Genomic DNA, 21,524 nt, shown 5'->3' with positions numbered 1-21,524 from the left:
CTCTTCCTGTTTTGTTAGAGGTAATTTGGTAGGTACAGGATAACCCTCAGCTATGAGAGTTCTTTTTTCTTCTTCCGTCAACGTTAAAATTCCGGTGGAACCTTTCTGCAATATAACGAAATCAAAATAATACAATTCATTTATATTTAATATTATCGATTGATATTTAATTAAACAATGGGTCTTACTGGTTGGCAAGAAATTAAAGGTGTATGAATGGGTTGCCTTGTTGTATGTGTTGCATTGGTGACATAAAGTCTAGGTGTTAAGAGACCTCTAATATTCTGAGAGTGCGATGAATTTTGAGAATCTCGACGTTCGGGTGAACAAGAAGCTGACGCTGTACCTTCGCTATCTGAACTCGCACTACTGGGAGGAGTTGGAGGTAAGCTTTGTCTAGAGGTGCGACTTCCTTCATATTCTTCACATGGTATACTGTATTCTTCTACTTCCATACTCTGATAAAAAATAAAACAATTTTTACATTGTATTAATAAAGTAAATACAAAAGTAATATATTATGAATTTCTATTAAACACAAATTAAAATGATTTATTTTATGAATACATAATATCTAATTAAATTATATCTGTGTAAAATGTAATATAATATAATCTGATAATAATCATATTTTAGAGAACAAAATTCCTATATTCCTTATATATTGAATCTTTTTTATAATAAATTAAATATAATTAAAATCAATATATATATATATATATATATATATATTGATTTAGTTCTAATAAAATACTAAACTTTTAATTGACTCATTATTATCACATATTCTATTATTATTAATAATAATACATGAATATATCAAATAAATTGAAAAATTATTAATATACCTGATAATAATCCTCATCGTCTTCCTCGCTATCGCTTGTAGGAGCAAGTTGATTCCTAGAAAAGTGTAGATTTTGTGGCGATACCATTGTTATCGTACTTTTATCATCTATTGTAGAACTCGACGAAGGGCAGGGCGTACAAGGACTACCGGGTGCACTGAGTGGTTCGCCCTTAATTTCGGAATAATCGCTATCTTCAGGTACTACATTAGGTTTCTTCAAAATTACAGTCGAGGTATAAGTTGTTTGAAGGGGTAAAGGTGACGATTGATCCTCGTTTCGGGATGAATTCATTGAAATTGCTAGAAAGCATTCGTCTTCCATATCTGCAATTAAAAGTCAATTATATTCTGTTCATTATGCAATAAAACAAAACGTAACAATATAAATGTATTAATTATATCTATTTATATTATTTTATATATGTTCTATATGTTTTGTATATACATTTATTTCTATACGTATATAAATAAATTATTAAACATCCCTATTTTACGACTATGACATTTGTAGTGTCTATTTTAAATGTACTCTACATACAATTTAATGTATATACATATAATGCATATATACATATAAATATGTATGATACATATAATACTTTCATTACAATCAATTCAAATAAAAAAAAATCCTCAGAAAAAAAGTTTCTCGAATTCTTTCCATAATTTCATGCTTTTCAAGTTGAATACAAACAATAACATATCCTCACCATCGAATCTCGGCCGGATATCCAAAGATTTGTTGTGATCCAAATTATTTGAATCAATAGAAGAAATGGTATTGACCGCCATCGTACCAGCCGTACTGGTAGAAGGTACAGAACTTTTCGCTGTACAAGGGTTGGTCCCAGAAGTTGCTGGACTCGGTGGAGGACTGGAAGCCAGTAAACTATAACTATGTTCGGATTTTATAGGACGTGGTCCACCTAACGCAGCATCTGTCATCAAACGATCTCTCAGGACGACACTCAAGGATGATTTGTCCCTGAGGCACAAAACATTACCCCATTCCTCTTCTCTCGATGTCATTGATACGTCCTGTCCAAGTCCCTATAAAAAAAAAAATTTTTTGTTATAGAAAGAACTTTAAAAATGAAAAAAATTACCAACGTGTCGAACAAACTCACTTGTGATTATAATATAATCGAACAACGTGACCAATTGCCGTAACATTCATAATACACACATCGGCCTTATCAGGCTATTTCATACAGGAAATTTTGCCGATAACGTTTATCGATTGATATTTCAAGTATTCCAACCATCGAAGCAGTAACTTTCGATTCTAAGTTTAATCATCGTTTTTTCTTTTTTGTTTTGTTTTTTGTTTCCTTTCTTTTTTACGATTTTAGATTATAGTCTAATATAGTGATAGTAACATTATGTTATTTTATTAATGCAATTCACGAATTATTTATATAAAGATTAATTAATTGTTAATGTACCAATGAAAACGTTTCTTCTTAATTAACGCCGATACATTTATTACGATATAATTCCAGGCCCGAAAGTAAAAGGATTATGAGATCATTTTTATTATAAATTATTAACCAGTAAGATAGATAGGATATCTAAATCGAAATATTATACAAAAGTTACTTCAAGACCTTGTTATTATTAAACCATAGATTATTACTTGAACTTTTATGACAAGTAAAATTATATTTTTGTTATTATTACTTTCACAAAAAGATTTCGAAGGAATCATCTTCTTTATTATATTTAAAAAAAAAAAAAAAAAAAAAATAGATTTATTAACGAAAGACTATCTATAAATTGATAAAAAAAAAAATCAAAAAAGCGATGAATTTATATATATTGAGGTCAGTGCACTGTCAAAATGCGGACGATTGCTTTCCACATGGCTCTATTTCCTCTTCTTTCATCGATAAATTTATCCGAAAAGTCTAAATCGAAAATAGAAATGATCGAATCAAAGAAACGGAGAGAAAGAGAAGAGAAGAGAGAGAGAGAGAGAGAGAGAGAGAAAGACTTCGACAACATCTGTTTTGAATATAATTTTGAGAATATTTAATTTTGAAAAATGATAGAAGATATAAACTATTGATAATGATTGATAGACTCAAAACAAGGTATCAAGGACCTATGATTATACGATCTGTTTACGACGTCAAACATTCGTAAGAAGAAAAAGAAGAAGGACGTTGACAGACGAGACAACTATGATGACCGGTCAAGTTGAAGGTCGGACAATAGCCAACAATACCCAAGAAGGAGAAAAGAGGGCATCAGAACTTCCGAAGCATTACGAAGATATGCGATACCTTTTTCGTCTTCTTTTTCTTCTTCTTCTTCTTTAGGATGTAGAACTAACCGGGAGACCTTCTTGAAAGAAAGGAAGGGGAACTTAGCCACCACGAGTGAGCAATGCGGAACTCGACTACCTGCCAAGGTCAAAGCTTCTCCTCCCATCCCATATTTTTTTCTTCCCTCTTTCTCTCTTTCTCTCTCATGAAACATTTCACAGTTTCTTTTTATGCGTCTCTAATAAAGAAAGAAAAAAAAAAGAAAAGAAAAAAGCTTTTTGCTTGAAACGGACATTTTTCTTTATTCAATCTCCTTTTAACAATTTTATATATATATATATATATATATATATATATTTTTTTTTTTTTTTTAAGAGAATACGTTTCATAATTTTTGCTCTTTTTTCCTCGAAATATACATGTTTCCAGTGATAATGTTTAATTGTTATTTATGTTAATAACATAGAGACTTTTACATAATTAAAATTGTAAAAAACAAAGTTTATTTTAAATATAGAAAATATTTTATAAAACATTAATCTTAATCGAATACTATTTTATTATCTTATAATTGACGATTGATTCTCTGATAAAATTCACGATCTCCGTCTGATTAACATAGAAAACGAAAAAGAAACAGAAAAGAAAAAAGAAAGAAAAGGAAAGAATAGAAAGCAATCTTCGTTTTGAATAATTTGAAAAAAAAAAGACATTATTCTTTCATCAGTCGATATAAACTGACAATTCTTACTCATTATCATCAGCACGTGATATAAAAATAATTAACAATAATTGTTGATGAAATATAATATTGATAATAATCGATAATACTTAAAAGTACGTTTATTTCGAGCACGTTTAAAGTTCTCAGGTAAAACCTTATATTTTTTTTCTTCTTCTTCTTTTTTCTCGTGTTCAGCCAATCGCTTCGATTTCGTTACGGATCGTGGGATCGAGCGTGGATCGGGCAAGAATTGGTGTCACTGATCGCGGAGCAGAGACCTTTGCTCGCACAAGCGGACGAAAGAACGAACGAACGAACGAATGAACGCGAGAACGCGCGTAAGGAGCTCCTGCATTCGCGAACAATGCGGAAGCCGGCCAGATGCCAAGGTCACGATAAGGTTTTGTTTTTTGTTTTCCATTCGACTTCCCTCTCTCTCTCTCTCTCTTTCCTCTCTCACTCTCTTTCTCTCTCTCTTTCTCTCTTTCTTTCTGTATTTTTTTTTTCATTTTTCTTTAATGCATTCTTCATTTCATTTTGATAAATAATCGTACTACCACTTCTCGTCCCAAATAGAAACAAAAAATTATCGGTTATTTAAAATAAGTAATAATTAAAATAACAATTAATTTGGCTACAGAGATATTTAATTTTATATCACAAAGATATAGTAATAAATAATCGATCGACATTTATATTATATCTATAATATAGTTTACTTTTTTTTTTAAGATAGATTATTATTTACGTTTTATTATATTAGTTCTGTATTATTTTCAATTATTCAATGTACTGACAAAGGAACTTCGTCCCATTTTAATTTATATTAATTTTTTTTTAATATTTTCTTTTTTGCTTTTCATACTTGGAAAATTAAATTTTATATTATTTTTCTCTTTTACGCTCGTTTTCGTCATTCGTATCTTCGTCTTAATCGCTTCTAAATGGTTATTTTATATCTTCTACTTTTTATTTCCCCCGGAAAGCAGTGATATCTGGCATTACCTTCTCAAATGTAATACGTTACTGTCCAACACTTTACAGTTATGATACGATACAATGTGATAAGATATATCGAAATTTATTCCTTCATTTAATTAACGTTTAATAATAAATGATTTTTTTACATTTCTATAGCATATAATACATAATGCATAATAATGTAATACTATACTATGTATACTATATGTATACTATAGATAATCTATAATATTTAATAATATATTCTATAGTATATACATACATAATACATAAAAAATAAAAAATAAATAAAGGAAAAAAAAATGCGTGGCGATTTTTAAGAGCGGCTAATAAAAAATCTGTTATATATGTATAATATATATATGACCAGACGATAATGTGTTAATAAAGATTCCATACAGGCCTAAATATACCGTTAAAAACTACTATGGCGACACGTTTTATACGTAAGTATTTACGTATGTCTTCGTACCTACTCCAAAGAAGAAAAGAAAGAATTTGCATCCTCACACTTTGCATACTAACTCCATCACCTTTAAAACCTTTTTTTATGTGAGTAAATGTAAGTTTAAAAATAACAAATCGTCTTTCCAGCAGACAGACGAAGATTTTCTTTTTCGTTATTTATTATTAATCTATAAATGGAATTTATTGATATGAAAATAAAAGATTCATCCTATAAAATTCATATAATTCAATAGATTTAAATTTAACAAAAGTAAAAAATTTTTCTTTTAAAAATAATAACAATAATAAAATAAATTTTAATAAATTAAAATTAAAAAGTATGAAAAATCGTTTTTCCTATAAGATAAAAATCTATGCGGTGCAATACTATCATACAAGGTTATGGAAAAAAAGTAATAGAAAGGTATTTCGATTGGAATCTTTCCTAGCATACAATTACGACTTCGTCATGGCCATCATCGATCTCCAGTGAAGAACATTTCGATGAGGTTAGAAATACAAATGCAACGGTAAATTTCCACCAAGCTCTTTTGCTGAATAAACATATTTTCGAATATTGGATTGACTTCTCCGAAAGTGATATCATTATAATCGTATAGATCGAAAAGAGTTAACGATGTTGTAGATCATCTTTTTTACCGACTGAGTGACGGAAATATTAAAGGAACTAATTTTTCTTTTTCTTTTTCTATGTAAATGAATATAAAAAAAAAAAGAAAAATTAATATTTGTGATCGAATTTGTTTCATATTTAAAAAAAGAATCATACAATGTAAAATTTACAATATAATTTATATTACTATTATAACAATCTATTTAAACTAATACTTTGTAAAATATCTGTATACATCAGTATACCTCCATTTTTTAACTTTTCTTCTGTTTTCTACCTATAACAATATTAATAATTAATTTACATTCAAAAATTAATAAATACGTATATTCAAAGTTACATAACGTTATAAAATATTAATATACATGATTATTAAGAAATTACGAGAAAATATTTTTTTAGTCTAATCAAAAATCTTAAAAAATCTTTATTATCGATAAAAACAGAATTTATATCTAATCCTTCGATAAGCAATTTACATTACGCTATGGAATAAATGTACAATTTCTATTATTTATAATTAGATCTTGAAAAAAGTTTCATCTTGCCCACTATAATCAACGTAAAGATTGAGTGAGAGATAAAGAGAAAGAGAAAAAGAAAAAGAAAGACAGAGAGACAGAGACAGAACTAGAGAGAGAGAGAGAGAGAGAGAGAGAGAGAGAGAGAGAGAGAGAGAGAGAGAGAGAGAGAGAGAGAGAGAGAGAAGGGAAGAAGTGATGATGTTTCTGTGGTGTAGTAAAAGGTAGACTTTACCTGCTAGTACCAGTCTCGAAGTCACGAAAAAAGGTGAACGGCCTCAAGAATCTCATCCAAACCGTAGTACCGTCACTTTGTCTACTTTCTTGCAGGTTAGATGAGAGGACGACAACAAGTCTTTCTCTCACTTATCTTTCTATCTCTCTATCTATCTATCTACCTTTCTCTCTCCCTCTCTCCCTCTCTCTCTTCCTCTCTCTTCCTCTCTCTTTCTTTCCTGGCATAAGTATACAACTCGTTTCAAAACCAGATTTCTTCTTAACGTAGAACCGTTCTCGTAAACGTCAGATTTTCTCTCTCTCTCTTTCTCTCTCTCTCTCTTTTTTCCCTGAACATTGAGAAACACAAGGAAACCCATATAACGAAAATGATCGATCTTTCCTTTAGTTTTCTACATTAGAATTCCATTTCATCAATGAAGGTCGTTTTCTGAGATATCGATCTTGATATAAGTAGAATTGTGACCTTTACAATTTTTACACTGACACTACAAACAATAATTTTCCATTTTTTTCTTTTTTCTTTTTTTCGTGATCTCAAATTAACAATTCAAAAGGAATATAATGAACAAGTGAAAATAAATTGAGAGAAATATTGAAATGTGAAAGATATGTAAAATATTGTGTGTGTGTGTGTGTATGTGTGTATACTATATATATAGTTATCTAATGATTACTTTAGTATTCTTCTTTTCTAATAAATTAAAATCTAACCGTCAAACCCACTTAATTATTTGAGTAATAATCAAATAGATAATTATACGAGATAAACGTAATCTTATGTTCACAACTTCAAGTAGAATTATCAGAATCAAAAAATGAGTAAATCGTTAATTTGTTAACGATAGGATCAATGGTAAACGGAATACGATCATTTAATTATATTTGAACGATGACTGGAACATTAAAATATGATTACTAAGCATACAAAAAGAAACCTATGAAGTATCGCTTTTATGACCATGCTTAGTCAAAAAGAATCAATGTAAAATGTTTAACTGGCGATTGAATTTGAATAAGTCGACATTTTCCAAGCAACATGAATATTATTCGTCCTCGATTTTTATTGCATTATAGAATAACAAGCGACGAATCATTTAATAATTCCTTTATTTTTATTTCTCAATAATCTATCTACTATATATATATATATCGAATTAAAGTTTAATGGATCAGCAAATTCCCTACCTGGCCAATCACAGCTGGTAAAAGTATTACAAGCTTGTTTCCGAGGACACGTAAAAACGAGTCAAGCGATCTTCCTGCTTGATTTCCTACAAAGACTGTACCGTTAAGAAATGGAAATACTGACTCGACTTATTAATCGTTAACGGATATTACTGACTAATGAACGTCACTAATAAGCGACTAACCAGCGATCAACCTGATCGATAACAAAGAGAATAAAGTACTTGCTTTACATACTATCATTGACATTTTTTAAGATCATTAGTCTTTTATCTGACGTATAATTTATTTACAAATAAAATTAATTATTTTTATTTTAGATAATTTTCTTTTCTTTTTTTTTACTGTAATCCCCAAAATAGTTACTAATTCAATTAGGAATTATGAAGACACGCTTTATCAATATATACGTAGCAAATAAAACGAAGCTTACGTATACGATGTAATTTAAAAATAAAAATTCTTCCTATCTTCTTTATTATATATACATATATATATGTGTGTGCGTATGTGTTTGTGCGTATATATAAAATTTCTTATCACTGAGAGACATGGTACAAGTATAAAAAAACAAACATGCACTTCTATCACTGAATGAAAATATCTCAAAAGAATTCGATGTAGTGTAAATTAATATAATAAAAAAATGAATATATTAAATTAATATAATAAGCAATTTTTTATAATAAATTATAGTTGACCTTATTTTTTTTAATTATATAATCCTTAATCTGTGTATAATTTCTCTACAACTCCTAATATTTTTGTTCAATCCAGATGAAATTTTATTTAAATGTTTTCTATGTTCCAACGAAAAATATAGCGTACTTAATTTGTAGTGATATCTTTAGTAAATAAAAAAATCAAATTGACGATATACTTCATTCTAAATTAAGAACCACTAGAAATCAATTTGAAATTGTCAATATAAATTAACATAAGTGTACGTTACATATTCTGTAAATAAAAATCTAATGCGCATGATTACATTGATAAATATTAATAATATGACATTCAAAATCTTTTTATGTGTTTGTTATTTCCCTATAACTACAGTTTTGTTTTAAACTATGACATCATGCTTGATGGAGTAATATATTAGTAGTTTCTAATATTAGTTACAAATATATATTATAGATACGTATTTTTATCTTTTTTTTTGTTTCGGATTTTTATACGTAACAGGTTAAATGACTAAGAGAAAGTAAAGGAAATTTATCGATAAAAACTCACGTAAGATAATTAAATAATTGCTTGACTTAGAATCACGTGGCGGCAAATCACAATTACTTCTTCTATTTGCGTTTTCCCTCACGCTAGTATACAGTATAACTCGAGTATACTTCGTAATAGAACAGATTTCTTTGTAAAGTTTCAGACAGTATGGCCGAGTCGACTGAATAATTGGTTTCCTCTTATCAATCGAGGTCAAGCTCAAAGTTGCTACGTAGATAAAGGAAAGAAAAACTCGTGAAACTTATTTGAGGATAAAACCGCAAACGATAAAAATTACGTTCGTTTCAAACGATTATCATTTCTCGCAAACAATTCGTCCTCGTAAAAATTTACTCGTTGAATTTACATACAAATTTTGTAAAGTTTTCTATATCCTTTAATGTTTATCGCCAAAATATTTTATTAAAAATTCGTTCTCCAATTATATTTAATATAAAAAAAATTATTTTAAAAAGTGCAATCTCATTAAAATTGTGATCCTAATCGAATGTGGTATATTGTTTCATTATTAATATATGATATTAAAGTTATTTATTTGCTAATGAAAATCTTAGAAGGCTCTAATTTATAGTATAAATAAATAAATATAAATATAAATATATATATATATATATATATATATATATATATATATATAATCTACCTAATATAAATACTCTCTTTAAAATAGAGCAGCAATTTTTCTAGGAAACAAAAAAGTAAGATCGACTTAGGAAAATAACTGGACAAAGTTTTCTTCGAGGAGTTCGATTAAAACTTGCATAAGGAGAGCTATATCGTGGTGCCAAATATATACAACGATCGATGGTGCCATCGTTTCCGGAAGAAGCCGTCTTTCTACGACGCCTAACCTCGTCTTAATGGTATTTTATTGTTGCGCGTTTAGTTATACAAGAAGAAATCATTATACTTTTTTTACACTTTTGTCCTTTGTAACTTAACTATTATACCACAAATATTCAATATAGTCAATATACACCTAATACTAAAATGATATCTATAGTGATTTAATATCGAAAACTCCTACACGCATTTTAATGTAGTTTAAATATCGACATGTAGTTTAATGATTCTTGGACTCTTTCGATATTTCCAATAACGATCGAATGAACTTTCACTTTTTTTTATATATATATATAGATATAAATAGTGATAATAAATTTCATAAAAACAAAATAAAAATAGAACGTATAATTCATGAAATAGTGTTAATATTCTTATTAAAATTATTAATTATATATATATAATATAATATATAATATAATATATATAATATAATATAATATAATATAATATATATATATATATATATAAATGTGTGTATGTCGATAATTATTGCTCAAATGCTTCTTTTTGAGAATGAATAGAAAAATTTTAGAAAAAAAAATTTTTCAATGGTTACTTATAATGAATAAAAATGTAATTTTCAAATGAGATGTGCTGCTGCACATTTTTTTGTGGAAATATCCTGTATCTTCGTACGTTTTATTTTTTGTTTGATAAAATCACACGTGACTTTATTTGATAGAAATGGTTGCTCGTTCTCTGAACGTTATAGATGTAATAGATTGGCGTCAAAGGTCACGGTACAGTGAACTCGTTGCAAATTCCGTCGATGCTTTCCAATTTGTCGCTCGTAGATTCGAATAAGAGGAGGGAAAGGAGAAGAAAAAGAAGAAGCTAACGGTGATAGCTGTGACGATGGTAGTGGTGGTGGTTGAAAAGGCAGAGCAAAGAATGAACCAAGTGGGAAGCGAGAGGATCTAGAAAGAGGACGCATAACAACAATTCTTTCTCGATCATGATTTTATGAGCAGAAACATGTAAACTCTTCGATCTCTGACCTATCTTCGTCGAATTCAACATCCTATTTCTCTCCATTCGAAGAAATAAAAATCTATTGATTGATCTTTCGAATGATAAAATTTAAATTGATCAAAAAAAAAATATATATATATACGTGTTTGTGTACGTGTGTGTGTGTGTGTGTATATATATTTTTTATATATTGCTAAATATTTCATTTCTCATAAATCTTTTAAATTAAATTTAATTTTACCAAAACAGAAAAAGAAAAAAAAACAGGAAGAACAAATTTCAAAGTTTTATTACGTCATTGAAATTTGTATTTATTTATTTCTTCTTTTTATTCCCTTCGTCTATTTATCTTCATAATTCGCGTTACGTAAGCTGGTCATCGACAAAGGCAATCGATAAATTTTCAATAACTATTGTCGTAACGATACTACACTTTTCCAGATAAACATCAAACGCTATTAATCATAGTCTCCCGAACGTCCTTCTCTTTCTCTCTCTCTCTCTCTCTCTCTCTCTCTCACTCTCTCTCTCTCTCACTCTCTCTCTCTCTCTCACTCTCTCTCTCTCCCTTCCTTGACTTAATTACTTGCAATTTGAGAACCATCCATTAAATAGCATCATTTTTCTTTTTTTTCTCTATCTTTCTTGAAAAAGACTCTTCACTGTATTATCATATTTACGTGGGCGACCATTTTATTTTTAGAGAAGGCTCTGTTGTAGTTTTTCTTTCTCTTTTTTGAACACGATGTTTCCGGTAAGCAAGTCGACTCGCAAGCACTTCCGGTTTTGCGCCAGAACTCAGCCAACCGATACGTTCCCGTAGAATCATCAACCCACCCCCTCTTAGGATCCTCATGCAAGTTAGTCGCATAGTCGACATGATTCCGGCGTAACTACATACACAACTACTTCTCTGACTTTTATCTTTAGCCTAATTAGATTAGATAGAAAATTACGAACTTGTACTCTGTGCCACACAATAGTTACATATCGATGTTGGTAATTTAAAATAAATAATACGTAACAATAATATATCTATGATATTCGATTTTATCACATCTATCTTTGTCTAAAATAATTTGAAATTGATTTGATATCACAGATAAAATAGAGTAATATAATATAAACGTAATTAAGTAGTATAAATAGATATTATGTACATAAAACGTAGTTTACAGTATATTTTACTTGTAATATAATTGTAATGCAAACTACGTTTATATAAAAAAAAAAATACTATATTTCAATTCTATATTTATTTTACTTATTTACGTTTATAATATTGATATTTATATAAACTACGTTTATATTATATATAATGATATAATAAAAATAATTATATATAATAATATAATATAAATGTAGTGTTCTCTCTTATTATATTTAATGAAGATAACAAAATTTCAAATCCACATATTAAAATTCAAATCCAATTGACGTCTTATCTAAAAGTAAATTACTTAAAACTAATGTGTAATCTTTAAAATGACATTATTTTCTTTTATTGAAGCCAAAATTTCATTCAAATCTTGTTCTTTTACTTGTTAAACGGAAAAAACTAATTAATTTGTCACGAAGAAACTTCTTTCATGCTGGAAGAATAGATAAATCATTTATTTCTCATTCCTATTAAAGAAAAAAAAAGAAAAAAAAAAAAAAGAGAAAAGAAAAGACTATTATACTTTATTAATACAATGTTTAAAGCTTCCTACCTTTAATCGTGTTATTTTATTTCAAACTAAAAAATAAATTTCCTATCATCTAAATTCACATCGATGAAAAAATATTATCGTTTTAACAAATTAAAATATCTCTTTTTTTTCTCATCTTATTTTGAAAAGTTTTTGTTTAAATTATGTTTCTAATCAGTTAAACTATTAATTATGTCCATATCAACCAATCAAAAATCGTCTCAATAAACAGATTAATGACATCATCAAAATTAATATTCCATAAATGATGATCAAAAAGTTTTAAACTCGGAAAGAGATTCTTTTTTTTTTTGACGTGACATCAAAAAGATACACTAAAGTGACGGTCACTTAAAATTCAACGACCAGCAGGATAAGATTTTTGTTATCGGCTTGTGATAAATATTCTAACGCCGTGCGAAGGGGAGAACTCATTTTCACTTAAGAAAAATAGATAAACAGAGGAAAAGAGCCTGCCTATCGTCAACACCATTTTCTAAGTACTTGAATACCGTAACCTGCTGAACGAACTTCTCAAGAAAAGGTGAAAAATCTCTTCCGTGAGTTTTCCGAGCGTCCTACTTTCGCTTCTTCTACGATGTTTTCGTCTTTAAACCGATTTCATTATTCCACCGCGGAATCTTCTCTCGTTCTTCTTCGGAATTCCTGAGAATAAAACTCTAAAGTTAGGCTTAAGTGAAAGAACAAACTTTCAATGAAATCCTTGAATTATATACGACCTGTTTGCATTATATTGAATTTTACGGAGTTTCTTTAGAAAAAAAAATGTAATGTATTTTTTGTAAACTCGTTAAGCCTATAGAGTATGACAGCTAAAAATAGCTATAAATGATTGGATCTTTTTATAAGCTTACCAAGAAGCTCAGAATTTTCAAATACATATAGAAAATATTGATTTTGACAATGTAATATGACATTTTATATTTAAACAAATGTTATTCTCGGATGTCAAAATTGTATTGATAATATTTTTTATAAAAATGCATCTAAAAATCAGATGTACAAAATAAATATATCAAATATATTCGATATCAAACATTCGATATCAAACTATTCTTTATAAAGCTGTTATAAAGAAATTATATTGCTTGTATTTGTCAATTATTAATAATATAATATAGCATACTAATTTCTCTATACCTAATAAAAAATTCAGAGCCTTTTATTTAATTTATATGATATTATTCGATATTAAATAACGTGTAAATATTTTTTTAACCCATTCGTTATTATCTGATAATTTTATAACAATGATTTCGTAGGTCATTTGTTTTGACACGTATATATAGGAAAATGGAACGACAAAAATCGAGATTTTATGAGAATAGAGTTTAAAGATGTTCCACTTTGATACGTAATGGGACATCGTCATCGACATTACTGCTTACGTCAGTGCTTACATCTGTCGAGAGAGAAAAAGAGAGGAAAGTAAATTGCTTTGCATCGTCGTGCGGAGGAGGCTAAATCAGATAGTCGGCTTTCATCAAAGAGTTAAACCTACGTACTATTTTTTCACGAATTCGATATCGATCGATTAAATCGTTTCAAATCTATGCTTTTTTCCATCTACGTACTCGTATAAATCTGCTGTTATAATATCCGTAATAAATTCGTTAAATTAATTTCTACATATTAATGAATTGATTAATAAATTATTTAATAATTTCTTACTCCAATACGATCGATCTATTATAATGTATAATTTAATTGAAATAATTTAGGAACTTTTCTATAATATCTATGACAATACTTTCTTCTCATACTTCTCATCCTATTTTGTAACCAATAATACATCTACTCAGTTTCAGAAAATAATTTATAATAAATACTTGTAAATTGATATTATACAACTCTATATTCGAAAGATTACAAATTGTATAAATTAGATTCATTTATTAGTTCTGTAAAAAAACTATATCTGTATTCCAGATATACTTGTATATAATATATTATAGGGTCTCTCTCTCTCTCTCTCTCTCTCTCTTCCTCTCTCTCTCTCTCTCTTTCTCTCCCTCTCTCTCTCTCTCTCTCTCTCTCTCTCTCTCTCTCTCTCTCTCTCTCTGTCTTTTTCATGTATATATAATACAGACGTCGCTTCAATAGCGAGAGGACACGAAAAGAAATAGAGATATAAGAACGAATCCTCGGCGGTCGATGACGTAATTATTCAAGAAGGGAATTGACTCCCCAAATACGATGACGCACGATAATTTAGTATGCAGACGCCAAACAGCTTTCAATTTCGATTATAATGCAATGATGAACTTCCTTCTACTTGTTACTAGTACGTCGCGATATATTATTAGTCGAGTATTAACCAACGATAATCAAAAGTGATAATACCATTTATTTTCTCGTATATGATAGAGAGAAAGAAAGTGACAAAGATATAAAAATAGAAAAAAGAAAAAAAAAAGAAATAAAAAATCTTTGGAAATGAAAAGGACGTAATAAATATTAGAAAAGAATTGTACAATTAACAAAGACTTCTTGAAAAAGATTATTAACGAACTACTAATGCAAACGATAATCAACAAATGTAAATTACATAAGAAGATACATTTATAACAAAGTCTAACTACTGATAACAAAAATCTAAACAGATAAATGATGGATCAAAGTAAATAAAAAACATATGTGTTCGTGTATTTCGTAATAGCTAATAGAACATTTAAAAAATTTCGAAGATAAATCGAAATATTTCGAAGAGACGAATATTGTAAGCATTAAAAAAAAAAAAAAAAAAAAAAAAATTAATAAAAGAAAAAAAAATTTGTTTCTTAAAGAGAAACACTCGAAAATGATTATGCACTCTTTTGATTACTTGAATTTTTCGATATCTTATATTACATTTAATTCATCTTTGTTTCTCTCTGTACTTAAATGTATATTTACACGTATAGATCTAAAAATAAATAAAGTTCATCTGTTTCGTTCAGACTTTACGAAAAAAACCAACCGAGTACGATTAATTGGAAGAGGGAAATTATTTGTACAGGTGTACGAAGAAGTTGTTCTAAACATTGAACATGACCGTATCGATATATTATATAAAGTCATTATTTCTTCCATCCCTTCTTCTTTCTCCTTATCATCCTATTCGTTTTTTGTACGAATATTCATCTCATAATATTTGCAAAGATTAAGTGAAGTATAAAGGAACAGCTACTTCACATGCCATTTTCTCTATCTCTCTCTCTCTTTCTCTTTTTCCCTCTCCCTCTCTCCATCCCTTTCTCAGTAGAGATATGTTAAAATTACATTTATGATAAAAAGTAATACTTCGTTTTGTAACGTAACATTTATCGAGGATGATAATTCCTTTGGAGAAATATAAAAAAAAAAAAACCAATGGAACACAGAAAAATCGTTCTTACCGATTCAGAATTTATTACCATTAATGAATAAGAAATATGGAAACGTTTAAAAACTATTACATGACTGTATAGAGGTAAAAAAAAATATTTATCCTAATGTTAAGAAAATAAAATTTATTTGTTAATAATCATATTATTTATAATTAAAGAAGGAATTACTTAGATCATTATACAACATATTTAATAGTCGCATTTCTTTTTAGCAAAGTGTAGACACGAAAAGAAAAAAGAAAAAAAAAGATAACGTAGGTATTAGTATTAGTTCACAATGAATGGACAATTAATAATGATCAAAAAAATAAATGACTATAAATAGTTAAGTATGTACAATGTACATACATACGTCACATCGGACGTAATGTAAAGACGATGGAATATAAAAATGTGCGCCAAGTGCACCTCGAAAGGCGGGAAAATATGAAATGTCGTAAGAATCGTGCATATCGCTTTCGTATACGTACCAAATTTTAAATGTGGTAAATATAAATGTACATATATGTATTTCAAAAGTACTGTTATGACGTTCGAAAGAAACGCTCGTTAATTACGCATTACTACGAACTACTACCGTACACTACCGGACGAGATACAGTTCATTCTAACATTTATAAATAAGAAGTAATTCATTGTCTGAATAAAAAGTAAAACATTTCAAAGAAATGCTATCGTTCTTGGTACACTTCGTTAAGCTCGTACATACGCGCGCGCACTCACGCACGCGCACACAGATGTACCGAAAGATCGTTACGTTCACTTTGATACAAACTTATATACATATATATATATATGTACATAGGTGGTAATCGATTAATATCGTATTGTTCTCGATATTTGAATCAATTTGGATGTTGGATCAAAACCCAAGGTCGTAACGATAACGAAAGATATATTATAATCGTCGTAAGAGAATTTAATCGTATATTATCTAACATAGATTTCTAAGAAGAAAAAATAAATCCAAAGGAAAACGAATGTACGAATTATTTTTAGAATAAAAATAAAAATGTTACTAGAAATAATTACGATGACGCATATATCTAAAATAAACACAAGAAAAAAAAAAACATAAATAAATAAAAAATAAATAAAAAAAAAAAAAGAAAACAGAAAGGAAAAAATATTTGCCGAGTGAAAGATCACATGACATATTTATTCTGTTTCCGTCATTTTAAATGGTACATAAAATTGAAATTGAAAAAATGTTACGGTCATGATCATAGAAAAAGTGTTTTGCGTTTAATTATTATTTTTCTGAGATTTAGCTTTTTCGAAGGAATAAAAATGGCATATAAAGGCCAAGAGACTCACTGGTTCTGTGAGGTAAGACTCCCACAACTCCCTGAGATCGCTGCTTCCCACGTCGTAGAATTCCATGATGGCCGTCTCTTCTATTCGCTGATCTTTCTCCGATCTCCCGGTGTGTTCACTGTCCTCAATCAATCGTACATACTTGAATGCTCATTGACGCCGTTTATAACTTCAAACCACGAGCATCGTGATTCTCCTTGAAAGGATATCGATACTTTCCAACGGTATCTGTAAATTAACAAGAAAAAAAACATTAAAATTCAAAATAAAACATTCAATAAAAATCATATAAATGAAGAAGTTTCAAAGTCACATATCTTTATAAGAGATAAAGACAGAGATATAGATAGATAGATAAACAGAAATAGAGAGAGAAAGAAAGAGAGAGAGAGAGAGAGAGAGAGAGCAAGAGAAAAAGAAAGAGAAAGAGAGAGAGAGAGGGAGAGAGAAAAAAGAGAAAGAAAGAGAGAGAGGGAGAGAGAAAAAAGAGAAAGAGAGAGAGAGAGAGAAAGATTTCTACCTAGATCCGTCTTATTGGCTATGTTGAAATCAATCAGGATATTATAATAAAATATAGATTAGAATGATTACACAATTATCGTCATACGCAAGAACGAAAATATCTCGTAAATATTATATATATATAATATTTGATAATTTACTACATAAATATCATTGAAAAAATTTATTACATTAATTAAAATTTATAGAAAGTTTCGACAACATTTGAATGTCTGACAACTTACTTTGTAATATTTTCACGAGAAAATAAAAATTTTGAAAATCGCATGAAAATAAATTTTATTTATGTATTTTCATCGTTCAATATAACAAGTATTGCGTCGAGACAAATCGTAATGCGTTGTAACGAGATCAATGGATCCATCTTTTATAGGTTAAGTACGATACGATGCCTTTTCAATCCGTCGTAGAATAAACGAGAGAAGAATAGAAGAAGGGGTAGTATGGGGGTGGTCTTAAAATGGAATACGTAACAAGAGCATAACAAAAGTCGGAGTTTTACGATGTACATAACCTCATCGGAAGTTTCTCTTGTACGGTAAATAAATCACGATTTTCATTATCCTTTTATCTTTTTTTCCACGTAGAAAAAAAGAAAAAGAAAAGCCCGCTTGATTAATTAATGACCGATCGAGAGCTGATAATAATTCAAAAATAACAATTGCTAAGCGCGGGAAAATGATAAAATAAAGGAAAGAAAAAGAAGAAAAATGAACGATGAGGAAAAACCATTTCGACATTTTCGTCATCGGCTATTTTTCTATATTTAATTCTATATTTTTCTATAAGTAACTTAAGAAATCTAAAAAAAATATTGCGGTCAGGAATATGTTAAATACTATAATCTTATATCTTTTTCCCTCTTCGATCTGGCTTAACGGAGATGCGAGCACAACATTTCCTCCCGATGCAACTCGTTTATTATAATCACTGAAGAATGACAAGTTCGTTCCACGTGAGAACGCGTTCGTTCGCTTCAATAGAATACACATACATACGTACTACATGTATCGAAAGAGATTAGAAAAAAAAAAAAAAAAGATAGTAAAAAAAAAGAAAAGAGGAAACGTGAGCAAGAAAAAAAAAGAACAATCGAGTTAATTCCCGTAAATATTTATTTAAATACGATGTAAACAATCAATGTTTGCCTGTACCAATTCATCCCTTATTACCCCACTCTATTCAAAAAAAAAAAAAAATATATATATATAACATTTCGCACTTGTCGGAGCACTGACGACGGACAGAGGTGCGCGTTCATCCGTTCGGTAGCAGAGAAAAAGGTCAACGTGCGAGAGTCGTGGACGGTGACCGAAGTGTATGCGCAAGAGAAGACGATTCGTTCTTGGCATATCGACGAGAAACTGATTGTAAATTATTCTCGATTGTAACGGTGAATATCCTTCCAGAAAGAATATACATACATGATCTTAATTCAATAATTTCTTACGATCTAACATAGAATAAAACGTACGTGTAAATACATATTTACAAATGGTATATATATATATATGTATGTATATATGTATATATATATATGTATATATATATATGTATATATATATGTATATATATATGTATACATACATTGATAAATCGGAGCAACACAATACAAGATACATTACCGTAACACCTTGGTACCGGAATATAACGGATTACTACGTGTTATCAACATCGCTAGGTTATCTCGTTGCCACTCGAAACAAATATATTCTCCTTTTTCCAAGAACAGTAATCGCGTTTTAAATCGCGGTCCTTTGTAATAATATCATCACATATGTATGTATGTAGTACGTAGTACGGTGCTCGCGAGAAGATTTAAAGTAACATCGTCAAATTCGCGAATGGATTCTGTCGAGAAATCGAGAGAGGTGGAAGAGTGGGAGGTGGGAGGTAATACGAGAGGGTGGTACAGGCAGATTCGCATCGGATACGATACCACCAGATGGTACATACGTATGTACTCTGCAAACTATTCCCTTTCTCTCTATTTATCTATCTCTCTATTTATCTCTCTCTCTCTTTCTTTTTCTCTCTCTCTCTCTCTCTTTCTCTCTCTCTCTCTCTCTCTCTCTCTCTCTCTCTCTCTCTCTGTGTGTTTATCTCTATCTCTTTATCTTTCACTCACTCGGATACGGAGATTTCGCGGGTGTGCGCGCGCGCACGCGGGCACGTGCAGAATAACCCAAGAGAGAATATCCAGACGGTACACCTTTCACTATACTTTTCGATTTATCTCAACGATGAAAGAAAATTCAATAAGATCTTTAAACTATCGCACGTATAATACTCACCGAAATACGCGCACGGGATATCCTCTTGCGAACCTTTGCCCTTTTTTTTAAATAGATGATACGAATCCTCCAGATGGAGGGACGCGAACGCACGGGGAGGAATGTTAGAAGAACGATAAGACGGGAAAGACCGATCGAAAGGACGAAGGCGCCGGTCTGTTTTTCTAAGGAGAGGGGGAAACGATGAAAGAGAGAAAAAAGAAAAAAGAAAAGAAACAACGGGTAGGGGAAAGGAAGGGGAGGGGAAGGAGAGATGGTTACGGATGGCGCGGGTGAATTCTCGTAGAGGTTGCGTGAAAACAGATATGATCGATCCGTCGTCCGTCGCTCTTGGAATCAGCGCGCCGCGAATGACTGTTCTGTAACTGGTAAAGACGGCGCCAATTGGATGTGAAACCTCCTTACTATTTCTCTCTCTCTCTCTCTCTCTCTCTCTCTCTCTCTCTCTCTTTCTCTTCTCCTCCTTCTCTTCCTCCACCTCTCCTCTTTCTCTTTCTCCTTATTTTTCTACTCTTCCTTCTCCTTTTATTTCTTAATTTTTTCTTAACACGCCTAAAGCTATACAGACAGAGAAGTAAGACACGCGTTTTTCGTTTCCTAATGGCGTATCACCGTTCTGAGTAACGTCAATAGACTAACTTACTATGAACGAGAAAGAGGATCAACGGTGAGGAGGGTGAGAGGATAGGGCGAACACGGACGCACCCGCCTCCACGTACTTTGCCGCCGCGAATGCGCCTCTAAGCGCGCGCACGTGTTGCCTAGTACCGCAGCACTACCGTTCGTGCTAATCGACCAATAGCATACGACCACCTGTTAGATGTTCGCTGCGACGTGCCGACTTACGTGTTATCGGCCAATCATCGTTCATCTTTGACTTTCCTAACGACCAATCGTTATCGTCCTTTATTATTTTTTTTTTTCTGAAACGAAATTCAAGGGAGGTATTCTTTTTTTCTCATTGAATTCACATAATGAGAAATATTAGTTAAAATAATCAATTTTTCTTTTGTTTCTTTCGTCTTTTTTAAAAAAATTTCAAATTTTCCATCATAAACTCTTTACGAAAAGTTTTAATCATCTCATTTGCATTAATATATTTGAAAGTAATTTTTCCAATGACACATTTATCTATAATATAAAAGCGATCGATTCATTCACTTTCATTTTGAAACATACTTATGCTGGTCAGAATAAGATTCGATCTTAATGCGGGTATTAGTAAAATTACATGTCGCATGTTTATTAGTCTATGCGGGTATCATTCATACGGGCGTATCCATTTGAAATTTTGAAATGTATTTCATTTCAATTTTTTTAACCTGATCAATAGATTTATAATAACAAAAGAAATATATTTTATTGCGTATCTAATTCTTTTGAATTCTATCAAAATATCTAATAAATC

At 29.9% G+C, this 21,524-nt stretch overlaps 1 protein-coding gene across 4 annotated transcripts in view; it reads right to left on the bottom strand.

The window, feature by feature from the left end:
* The window catches only part of CrebA (Cyclic-AMP response element binding protein A), a 21,871-nt gene extending 973 nt beyond the window's left edge, over positions 1-20,898 (bottom strand). The window contains exons 1-6 of one of the 4 annotated variants that reach the window (XM_035869546.2): positions 20,760-20,898; positions 17,301-17,528; positions 1,561-1,900; positions 849-1,174; positions 189-458; positions 1-105 (exon numbers count right to left, since the gene is read on the bottom strand). The exon at positions 1-105 is cut by the window's left edge and continues 39 nt beyond it. In XM_035869546.2, coding sequence (XP_035725439.1) covers positions 1-105; positions 189-458; positions 849-1,174; positions 1,561-1,900; positions 17,301-17,366 — 1,107 coding nt within the window. In that variant the 5' untranslated portion in view covers positions 17,367-17,528; positions 20,760-20,898. The other 3 variants (XM_035869544.2, XM_035869545.2, XM_035869547.2) reach the window with 3 other exon arrangements.
* Positions 20,899-21,524: the final 626 nt, after the last annotated feature.

Source organism: Vespa mandarinia, chromosome 4, assembly GCF_050613455.1.
Source record: "Vespa mandarinia isolate Hongniang chromosome 4, ASM5061345v1, whole genome shotgun sequence".
In the NCBI taxonomy this organism is placed as follows: domain Eukaryota; kingdom Metazoa; phylum Arthropoda; class Insecta; order Hymenoptera; family Vespidae; genus Vespa; species Vespa mandarinia.
This window is presented reverse-complemented; position numbering and strand designations above follow the sequence as displayed.